The sequence below is a fragment of the Petromyzon marinus genome, chromosome 46 (genome assembly GCF_048934315.1).
Source record: "Petromyzon marinus isolate PM22_M1 ecotype Great Lakes invasive population chromosome 46, UKy_Petmar_22M1.pri1.0, whole genome shotgun sequence".
Classification (NCBI taxonomy): Eukaryota; Metazoa; Chordata; class Hyperoartia; order Petromyzontiformes; family Petromyzontidae; genus Petromyzon; species Petromyzon marinus.
The window spans coordinates 14223254-14234275 of NC_133712.1; the positions used below are offsets into that span (position 1 = coordinate 14223254).

The window sequence follows — 11022 nt, forward strand, 5'->3', positions numbered from 1 at the left end:
ACCCCCCCGCATCACACACCGCCCTATTGTTAATGCAGTGCGACGTCATCACGCGGCGACGCGAACGATGCCTTTGAGTTCAGATTTGGCGGCCTCGTGTAAGATGGCCGACAAAAAACACACCGAAGATGACATCACGAATATTTATTACCGTTCACTTGATACGATATTAAAAATATGCATTGATCGTTAAAAATGTTATCATTTACGACAGCAATGATATTCAAGTTTGAATAGTAAAAACAAAATGTTATTGTGAGCTGTTTTTGACACCAATGTGCGTCTTTGGAGACGGTTCCGCGCATGCGCATTGCGACGCTTTCCTCGGTGTGGGCCAAAAGTCACAGAGCTGGGGTCGCGAAGAAGCGGGGACACGTGACACAACAACCACAGACTACAACCATCACACACAGACTACAACAATCACACACAGACTACAACCATCACACACAGACTACAACAACCACACAGACTACAACCATCACACACAGACTACAACAACCGCACAGACTACAACAACCACAGATTACAACCATCACACACAGACTACAACAACCATACACAGACTACAACAACCACATAGACTACAACCATCACACAAAGACTACAGCAACCACACACAGACTACAACAACCACACAGACTACAACAACAACCACACAGACTACAACCACACAGATTACAACCATCACACAGACTACAACAACCACACACAAACTACAACCACACAGACCACAACAACCAAAACAACCACTACGCCATCACCTACACTCCAGCCGCTCCTACTCACGAATACAACACACATTACACCCGTGTTTCAACGAAATAACAGCAATACACGAACACACAACGACACAACAGCCTTTAGGCCGAGCCATCAAACTTAACAAAAACCCGCAGACAACTCACACCTTTGCAATAACTCGAACAACTGCACATTCTCAACAGGAACACCTCGACACGGCTTACACCTCGACCCAAACAAAACTTATAACAGTAAACCACCACACGCACACAGCAGCAACACAACGGACCTGTCGCCATCACATAGACACGACCTCGCAATCCTTCACACGTGGAGGTCACTGTATCAGCCGAGTTTGTGGGCGGCAGGGGTCAGAGGTGTTGGTGGTGGTGGCGTTTGGCGGTGGTTGGTGGTGGCCCCGTGATGCTGCGATGCCGCTGCAGGTGAAGTGGCCGTTCCCGCGGGGGGAGCCCGGGGCCGCGTGGCGCGCGGCCAGCATGGTGGTGATGGGACTCGTCGGCTCCTACAGCCGCCTGTGGATGCGTGAGTCCCGCGGGGAGGGCTCGGGGGATCTGCTGCTGCGGCGGCGGTGGTTGTTGTTGTTATGCGTGGAGCGGCGGTGGTTGTTGTTGTTGTTATGCGGGGAGCGGCGGTGGTTGTTGTTATGCGGGGAGCGGCGGTTGTAGCGGCGGTTAGCGCAGCGCTACGAACCCGGCTACCCAAGTTCGACTCCCGCTCATGGCCACCGACGCCAGCGGTGACGAGCGTCTGAACCGGTCCTGGGCCTCGCTTGGGGCGGCTCCGCCTCACTTTGAGTGTTCTTTAGCGGTGTGTCGCGTGCCTCAGCGCCCGGCCCTCCATAGGCGCTGCTCGCTCTATCGGCACTTGCCCCAACAGTCGACACCGTGGGCTACACGACACCGTGCTGTCGGGCTGGCGTGGCTCGCCAACTCCCTTAATTCCACTGCGAGCGAGACGCCGCGGGAATTGTTCAACCTCGCCGGATCGAAACCGAGACGATCATAAATCGGCACCCCCGCGTAACGCGTGAACGCCATCGTAACGCGTGAACGCCAACGTAACGGTTCAGTATGTTGGACCGTGTTTGGGTGGTGGGTATGGTCCTGACGACACAAATCTTATTCAGATCGTTACGTGGCTTAACCCCGAAAATCAATTGTGAGTCACATTTAGCTTTTTCTCTACTTCATAGCGCAACTATTTTTAGATTATTCTGGTGACTCAGTTCACGCTTGCAAATGAGCCGATCCAGGTCCCTTGAGTTCTCACCTGGCTAGGAGTTATTACTGAACTAGGAGTTGTCACCTGACTAGGAGTTCTTACTGGACTAAGAGTCCTCACCTGGCTAGGAGTTCTCACCTGGCTAGGAGTTCTCACCTGGCTAGGAGTTATTACTGGACTAGGAGTTGTCACCTGACTAGGAGTTCTTACTGGACTAAGAGTCCTCACCTGGCTAGGAGTTCTCACCTGGCTAGGAGTTATTACTGGACTAGGAGTTGTCACCTGACTAGGAGTTCTTACTGGACTAAGAGTCCTCACCTGGCTAAGAGTTCTCACCTGGCTAGGAGTTCTCACCTGACTAGGAGTTCTTACTGGACTAAGAGTCCTCACCTGGCTAGGAGTTCCCATCTGGCTAGGAGTTCTCACCTGGCTAGGAGTTCTCACCTGGCTAGGAGTTCTTACTGGACTAAGAGTTCTTACTGGACTAAGAGTTCTCACCTGGTTAGGAGTTCTTACTGGACTAAGATTCCTCACCTGGCTAGGAGTACTCACCTGGCTAAGAGTTCTCACCTGACAAGGAGTTCTTACTGGACTAAGAGTCATCACCTGGTTAGGAGTTCTTACTGGACTAAGAGTTCTCACCTGGCTAGGAGTTCTTACTGGACTAAGAGTCCTCACCTGGCTAGGAGTTCTCACCTGGCTAGGAGTTCTCACCTGGCTAGGAGTTCTCACCTGGCTAGGAGTTCTCACCTGGCTAGGAATTCTCACCTGGCTAGGAATTCTCACCTGGCTGGGGGTTCTTACTGGACTAAGAGTTCTCACCTGGTTAGGAGTTGTTACTGGACTAAGAGTTCTCACCTGGCTAGGAGTTCTCACCTGGCTAGGAGTTCTTACTGGACTACGAGTTCTCACCTGGTTAGGAGTTCTTACTGGACTAAGAGTTCTCACCTGGCTAGGAGTTCTCACCTGGCTAGGAGTTCTCACCTGGCTAGGCGTTCTCACCTGGCTAGGAGTTCTCACCTGGCTAGGAGTTCTCACCTGGCTAGGAGTTGTCACCTGGCTAGGAGTTCTCACCTGGCTAGGCGTTCTCACCTAGCTAGGAGTTCTCACCTGGTCAGACAGCATTTGCTTGACCCTTCATTGGGGCTCCCGCTGCCCGCAGGAGTGGTGAACCGGCTGGAGGTTCACAACACGGCCGCCCTGAACGAGGCCCTGCAGGAGCGGCCGCCCGGAACTCCGCTCATCACGCTCGCCAACCACACCTCGTGCATGGACGACCCTCACCTGTGGGGTGAGCAACTGCCCCGACACCTGTGTGGTGAGACTGGCACAGGGGTGGGTCGATGAACTCGTTTAATCGACAAAGAGTTCGTAATCGACGACTTGTTCGATTCCTCGGCCCCATTTAAAAATGGCGAGCACCCCCGACATCCTGTCTCCCGAAGGCAGGAAACCCCCTACAGGCCACGCCCAGCGGCACGTGGGAACAAGAGGTGAGTTTTTTGTTTAGGCCCCCATCAGCCCCAGTGGGCATTGACGCCATTATGATCAGACGAGGCTGCCCCCCCTGCCTCCCTGGGAGCCTTGCTCCCTTTTCCACTGTCACCTCCGATCCGAGCCAGCGTGGGGCCCTCATGGCGTCCTAGCTTTCCGCAGGCTATTTCCTGAGCCGAGCCAGAAGCAAACTGGTTGCATCTGGCTTGGGGCCAAGCAGGGCCAGGGCTAACGACACGTTCGTTGCGCGTGACGTCAGCGCCACGGCTCGGCTTTTTGCAGTGGGGAAAAACAATCTGGCACCTCCCGCTGGCGCTACTCGGTTGTGCAGTGGAAGAGACAGGACCCCGAGAGCCCCAACGCGGGAGTGATCTTTGAAGGAGCCTCACCTCGCACGTACGTGCTGTGTTACATGTGTGTTGTGTGGTGTGTCATGCTCATGGCAGGGTCCCTGAAACTCAAGCAGCTGTGGAACCAAAAGCTGATGAGGTGGTGAGTAGCGTTCAGGGAAGTTCCACAAACCAGGCAGCAACCTCGCAGTCCTAACTTCACAATCGCCATCGTGATACAATCAGTGGTTATCGTATTGATTGTGACTGCGCTTAGTTTTAGAACGTGTGGCTCTTAAGGAATAAGTCGGTGGTCAATAGGTGCACAGTGATTCAATCTCTGACGATCCCATGAATTTTCGTGATCTGGGATCGCAGTTCGATTCGAGGATGTATTTGATTTCAAAACAGGGTTTTGTAGACAATTCCACGATCCATATCTGTTTTTGGGTGAGACCACGTCGTAGTTTATGCCTCAAATTCTCGTGCGTTGGAAATTCTTAGATCTGTATCGGTCGGAATTTGACGAGTACATCCGCACGTATAAACAACACATTTGTAAACGTGACCGTCCTGTCGGGTGGTTGAGCGTTCACGACAAGAATTTTGGCTTAAAATCACCACGTGGCCGAACCCACAATCAGAGGTCGATCGGCACGGTTCTGCGCGTCTCGTGTGCACCGTTTGTCTCGTGCGCTCTGCCCTGCTCTGCCTCGATCGTTCCAGACGTAATTAGCCGAGTGACGGTGGTTACCCCCCAAACTGCTGCCACGCTCTTGCACCCCCCTCCCCCCCCCCAGGACCCCAGCCGCCTCCGACATCTGCTTCACCAAGGAGCTGCACTCGCGCTTCTTTAGCCTGGGGAAATGCGTGCCGGTGTGCCGCGGTGAGGCCGCAACAGCAGCAGCACACCGAGCGTTGCCGCAACGCTTTCATCAATGTGGGCGGGTTTCTCCACGCCACGGTAGCGGCACGTTAAATAGCTCGCCTGGTATACGGGAGGTCGTGATTTTGAACCCGATCCTATTTTCGAGTTTGTTCTCCTCGTGGTCGCGTGGATTTTTCTCCGGGTCCTCCGGTTTTCCCTCCACATTTAGAATCATTGTGTTTTGAGAGTATTTGGGCTGCTTTGAATTTCCACACGACGATAAGCCACTTCGTTGAGCTATCATTTGTGGCCAGGTCTCTTCTGAAAAAGAGCTATACAGCTCAGTGGGCCTTACCTGGTAAAATACAAATTGTTGAATAGTTTTAGTTTAGTCCCCAACAACAATGCACTCTTATGCCAGAGTGAGTATTGTTCGTAATGGCGACTCTTTATGAGCAACATCACGGCGCTCCACTACAGTTTACGGAGCTCATGCAATGTTGCTCCATCCGTAGGTGGAGAGCGTTGAAGAGAAACGTTGGTGGCCAATCACGTGTGGGTTTTCTGTTTAGCTGTCGGGACAAAGTGCGTTTGCGAATGTTTATTTTTGCTCTGGTTTGTCACCCCTAGTGTTTGGCAATAACGCTTTAATCAGTGCATCTGGTTTTCTCTGGGCGAGTCCCTAACAGCACCACCACTTGACGCTAAAGTTTTTAATCATATTGGACCGTCTTGACGAGAGTTATCTCGACCCCCGTTATACACGGACGGACAGAGCTCATGCATCGGCGCCTTTTATCTCGCCTGGAGAGCGTTGGGCGCACGAACGAGGCGACGGCGGTGCGGCCGTGTCTGGGTGCTGTGTCTGCGCGTGCGCGGCTGCAGGTGACGGTGTCTACCAGCACGGCATGGACTTCCTCGTGGAGAAGCTGAACCGTGGAGACTGGGTCCACATCTTCCCTGAAGGTTCTTACGTTCGCCTGACACGGCCGTCCCCAGCCGGTGCACAGCACAGCGTGCGGGGGGGGGCGGGGGAATGGGTTTGATGCCCTACTCGGGTTCCTTTGTGTGTGGAGTTTGTACTTTCTCTCCGTTTTTGCAGAGCGGGAGTGATTGAGTGAGTGTGGCGCGAGTGTGGCGTTAGCATGCATGGCTGCGTACACATTGAACTTCTTTCGCAACGTACATAGCTGACAGTGCCAATCTGAGATGTGTCGGGTACGAGAGTGTGCGTGGAGTTTCTGTGCGTGAAATTCTGTGTGCGAGTACCGCTTTGTGGGAACGTCAACAGTTGTTGTCACTCCATAAGAATGTGGAAAGTCCATCGCTGGCAGCGGGAGGTCAGTGTGACTTTGACAAGTGGGTCCAGTGGGCAACAGTAGCTGCGACTGAGAGCAGAAGGGGAGTTGGACGAGGAGAGACGCCCTCGTCAGACGCACCGTGAATAAAGTTCACCGAACGCAGAATTCGTGTCGACCGCTGAGCATTGCCTTTGTCTCCCCAGGCAAGGTGAACATGAGCCAAGACATGATCCGGATTAAATGGGGTACGTGCCCGGTCTTGCTGCCGCCGACGCCGCTTTGCTGGGGATGGGGTCATGAAACTCACGGTCGCATCAAGGACCGAGGCACAGAATGGGCGGCTCTCCGCGTCGGCCTGGAGAACACAAGCTTTGTGTCCCGAGGGCCGTGCCGAGTGCTTTTCGACTGCGCGATGTCACGCCACCCCTCGTGGCCACCGTGCACTTTGGGCAATCACTGCCGGAAACTGTCACCGGCAACTCATTTACAACGCAACGCATTTACACCGCGTTTGCTATGAGCGACGGTGGTGACTTGGCACGGCAATGATCTGGAGCGACGGAGTTGAGTCTGGCCAAATAAATTAGTTTGTTAAGAAGTGTGATGAACAGGAATTGGTCTATGGAGCATGCAACCTGGGGTTATTACGTGACCCCAACCTGCGATGACTGTGATCTGATTGGAAGTTTTATCCGTGAGATCGGATTTGTCCATATTTGGGCGACTAAAAGTAATTTTTTTCACAGAAAAACTTCCAGCAACTGTTGCTGGTGACAGTTGCAAGCGACGATTGCCTTAGTCATTCTGGCATATCACGTCACCTTCACCGGTGTGGCCATCGACGATGGTGTGTGTGGTGCAGCATGGTGTGTGACGGCGTGTGGTGGTGTGTTCACCACCGTGCAGGTGTCGGCCGCCTCATAGCGGAATGTCGGCTCACTCCCATCATCCTCCCGCTGTGGCACGTCGGTGAGTCCACCCCTCCCCAACACTCCCACCACACACAATTACACACAATAGTTATACCCTGCCACGCATTGCCATGCTCCACTATAACACCCCGTCAAGCATCATCCAACAGTGGATGCACAGGGATCGGTAAACATTTGCACTCATCGTTGTGTTTTGTTCCCCCCTACGCCCGGATCAGGAATGAACGACGTCCTCCCCAACAAACCCCCGTACGTCCCTCGGCGAGGGCAGGTGAGTTGCGGCCCTGCACACTACCGCCCTCCTTCGTTCTCCCACTCATTTGCCAGCCACGCATCCATCGAGCCAGTCTCAGGCTCTGTCAGCAAGGTCATGAGTCGCGGCCCGTGACTTCCATCGGTGGATCATCGCTACCATTCAGTCACCAATCCATTTAAGAATTTCATTTTACCTCCCTCATTTGCTGCGTCTCCCCGTATGCTCCATCATTCGCTTGGTCTTGTACGTTCTCATACATTCCGCGGGGTTCATTTTGTCCTTCCCGTGTGTGTCCCGTCTTGCTTGTATTTGTCAAAACAATAATTATGGCCACACCTCCAGATCTTTTAAGTCGGTGGGCCAGACAAGGCCAATAGCATTGTACAAGAAATGTGGTGATCACATGACATGCACACAAGAGACATGGCAGCCGTGCCCTGTTTGTGAGAAACACCTTTGTGTGTTATATGTATTGTTGCGTCATTTATTCCATCTCATTTGTATTCTCATTTTTTTTCTCATTTGTTCTGTACCACTCCATGAACCTAAAACGAACAGTCTGTGAATAACTGTTGCGATGTTGGAACCGCGAGCCGTGAGGAATGCATGCTAACTGGTGAATCGTTGCGCATGCCGTGGTGGCGCTGTGTGGGCCTGTGTGTTGCCCGATCACTGTCGTCTCAGCGGGTCACGGTTCTCGTCGGCAAACCCTTCACTTTGAGAAACCTCCACGAGACTCTGCGCCGCGACAACCACAGCACGGTGAGCGAGGGTGGGCGTGGAAAAACGGAGGCTTTTGTCACATGGGTGACTGTGCTTGCGAATTAGTCATCCTGGTCGTTTCCCGTTCACGTAGCAGTCATCGCCCCCTACTGATAGACGGATGCCCATGTGCCACACAGGTACAGCTGGGTGCCACTGGGGGTGCCCATTGAAATGTGTTGAGATGAAATGAAAGTCACGTACCGGGTGTAAATCGCCTCGAGACGCCCCGGCGTGAATATAAGACGCTCCATCGATAACAAATTATTGTGATTATCAGAAAAGGTGACGGCTTGGGGTAGCCTTCAGCTAGCAGTGGATTGTGCATGCCTCCTGCTACTGCTGTTGATAATGCGTGTTCACAGGTGGAGGTGCGCAAGGCGTTGACGGACGCGGTGGAACGGGAGCTACGCGCCCTCAAAGACAAGGCCGAGGCCTTGCACAGCGCACTCAGCACTAGCTAACGGCGCTGCCCTGGCCTAAGGGACAGTCGCCGGTACCACCACCGTGACCTCACGACACACCAGCGGTCAGCCGCCCCCTAAACGCTCGGAAGAAGTTTCCACTACAGCACGAGTACGACAGCGGAAATAAATGCCCGCACCTGGCACTTAATACTCGGCTGCCTTCGTATCGGCTGTACGCACGGGTGGTACATGCAGAGTTGCCACCAGTTCCTGTTTTTTCCAGGACCGAGTTCTTATTTGAGGTATCGTATTACCTGGATTGAGACGCTCCTAAAAGGAGAACACACGTACGCAAAAAAAAGTTATATAAAGCTGGTCACATATATACACCTACCCGAGTAAGACACACCCAATAAAGTTTAATTAATTTCACTATACACCCACTGCATTATAATATGCACCCTCAAACCCTCGCTTGAAAATAGAGGGAAAGAAAATGTGCAGCTTATACTCCAAAGAATACGGCAGCTGCTGTCCTGGTAATTATACCCAGGACATTAAAAAGTTCCAGTGTTTGTCAGTTGCGCAATAACAGTAACGCACCCCTCGAGACAATGCAATTACACGTACCTCCTCCCCTCTAATTGCAACTCTGCGGTCTTCTTCCTCGGGAATGTTCAAATTGTTTTTTTTTTAAACCTCAGGTGGGAGCCCGAGTCGCACAACGGTCAACTCTTGATTACATGGAGTTCCGAGGAGGGGGTGGCCCAGATTTTTAGATCGCTGGTAATGCAAAGCTAGCGTCCATTCATCTATGGAGCCGCGTTCGTGGTTTCGCGCCGGGAAAGGGTGAAGGTGTCGAGCCGCGTCCTCCGTTCTCATGGCGGCTTCTGACGGTAACCGATTTTGCCCGTCGTAGCGTTTGCAGGTCAGCGTGGGCACCGCGTCGCCGCCGCCGAGCGAGCGAGCGGCAGCTCTGAACGAAACCGCCGATGGGCAGCATTTTTCGTTGACTTTTCCCGCGAGCATACGCGAGCCGCTGCCCGCGTGTTGGAGAGTTGCCTCTTGCTCCAGTTCTTGGCAGGAGTGGGTGGTGGGCGAGGGGGTGGCAGGGTTCTTGGATTGTGCCGAGTGCCAATGCCATTCGCCCAACTACAAGCCCCATGAATTGTGTTGTTAGAGGCCCCGCATCTGAATAGTTGGAAACCGAATAGTTGCAAACTATTCAGATGCTCTGACCCAGTCCGTTGAGCCTGGGCTGTGTGTGATCACATGCCGTTTCCTAGACTCACAAGTTCCATAGACATATATACACGCACACACAATGGAAACGTGAGAGTTAAAAAAAACTAACATTCCCACACCTTTGCCAACCCACTCCTGAAGGCATCCCCACCCCACAATGTATCATCGGTCATGGGGCTTGTTTGACCATACTTTACCACATTGGACATTGTGCGTTGGTGAAACGGCTTGTTGAGGGGGGGGGTGGACCCAGGACCGGTTCAGATATCGCTTCCCAGGAATCGAACTCGGCACGCTAACCACTATATCCTGCACGACGATATATGGGTATGGAACTGATGGCTCCCATGCGGCGTTCTAATTGACGCACGAACAATATAGTGCATGTGTGTGTGTGAGTACCAACAGTTGACTGCCTTAACGAGGGAATGCCTCACTTTAGCGAGCGATCGCCAATCATGCAATAGTGTTCCTGCATTGGAATCCTATGATGTAATAGAATTCCAATGCAAGGGACGTGTTCGCACGTCCGTTTCCCTGCACACGGTTGCCTACAACCACCTGGGCATAGCTGCTGTCCGTCTTGTATATACCTCTTTTTTTTCCCCCACTGCACAACCGAGCAATGCCAAGGGGCAAGGCCGAGCCAGCCCGGCGCCGCTCAGTAGGCACCAGGTTTTTCCCATTTAAGAAGCTGAACCGTGCCGCCGACTTGGCAACGCGGTGCGTAATGTCAGCGTCACATGTTCGGGTGTAGCGATGCAACATCACAAAAGTGGTTCACCGAGCCCCTTGGCCCTGCTCGGCCCCGAGCCAGATTCACGGGTTTTCTTGCGAGGCCAGCATAGCACGGTTTGGTTCTGGTTTGGCTCGGGGAAGAAAAATAACACATGTACTGTTGAAGGCCCTGCGCTGGCTTGGCTCGGATGCACCAGTGGAAAAGGGGTGTTATTGCTGCCAAGTCAATGCCGCCGCCGTCACCTGGAAGACGTCCGAGTATCACCAGCTGCTGTGTCCGTCGGGATTCTGTGCCTTTCACACCCGAGCCGAGGCACCCATGCCAGGGCGGCTTGCTCGATGGCGCCCCCTTGGGCCCGCGGCCCTCAGCATGGCCCCACAAGGTCGCCCGACGGGCGCTGACCTACCACTTTTTTGTGAGTTCGCTGCGGGGATAACTGCACCCTACACCCGACTGTAACCTGGGGATTCTGTAAAATAATGTGAAATAAAGTTTGACGACGAAGGCGCACGTCGTGTTTTTGGAAGCGCACACCTGGCCCTTTTCATGTCTTTCCTCCAATCCCCGGTACTGCAGACGCCACACAGATTCAGATGGAGCTCTGCGAGATCCACTTCCACGGGACGGTCTCTTAAGACAGTGGGTCGCGCATTGCTCTGCGGGCGATCTGACCGTATGCCAATGGCGAAATCGGAAATAAAAT

The 11022-nt window shown here is 53.2% G+C and overlaps 1 protein-coding gene across 2 annotated transcripts; it reads left to right on the top strand.

Moving 5' to 3' along the window:
- Positions 1-300: 300 nt before the first annotated feature.
- TAFAZZIN (tafazzin, phospholipid-lysophospholipid transacylase) lies at positions 301-10852 on the top strand. Of its 2 annotated transcripts, none has more exons than XM_032971617.2 (10): positions 301-1287; positions 3149-3304; positions 3927-3972; positions 4610-4695; positions 5563-5643; positions 6182-6223; positions 6885-6947; positions 7129-7181; positions 7851-7928; positions 8294-10852. In XM_032971617.2, the coding sequence occupies exons 1-10, from the start codon at positions 1176-1178 to the stop codon at positions 8390-8392; spliced, it is 816 nt and encodes a 271-aa protein (XP_032827508.1). In that variant the 5' UTR covers positions 301-1175; the 3' UTR covers positions 8393-10852. The 2 variants fall into 2 exon arrangements, with proteins under 2 accessions (XP_032827508.1, XP_032827509.1); XM_032971618.2 differs by having other exon boundaries at positions 3149-3277.
- The last annotated feature ends 170 nt before the right edge of the window (positions 10853-11022 follow it).

Excerpts from the sequence above, each read along its gene's own strand:
- TAFAZZIN (XM_032971617.2), top strand. The coding sequence starts at position 1,176 with ATGCCGCTGCAGGTGAAGTGGCCGTTCCCGCGGGGGGAGCCCGGGGCC. Across the intron at positions 4,696-5,562 it reads ATGCGTGCCGGTGTGCCGCG|GTGACGGTGTCTACCAGCAC; the intron begins GTGAGGCCGCAA and ends GCGCGGCTGCAG. Across the intron at positions 7,182-7,850 it reads ACGTCCCTCGGCGAGGGCAG|CGGGTCACGGTTCTCGTCGG; the intron begins GTGAGTTGCGGC and ends CTGTCGTCTCAG.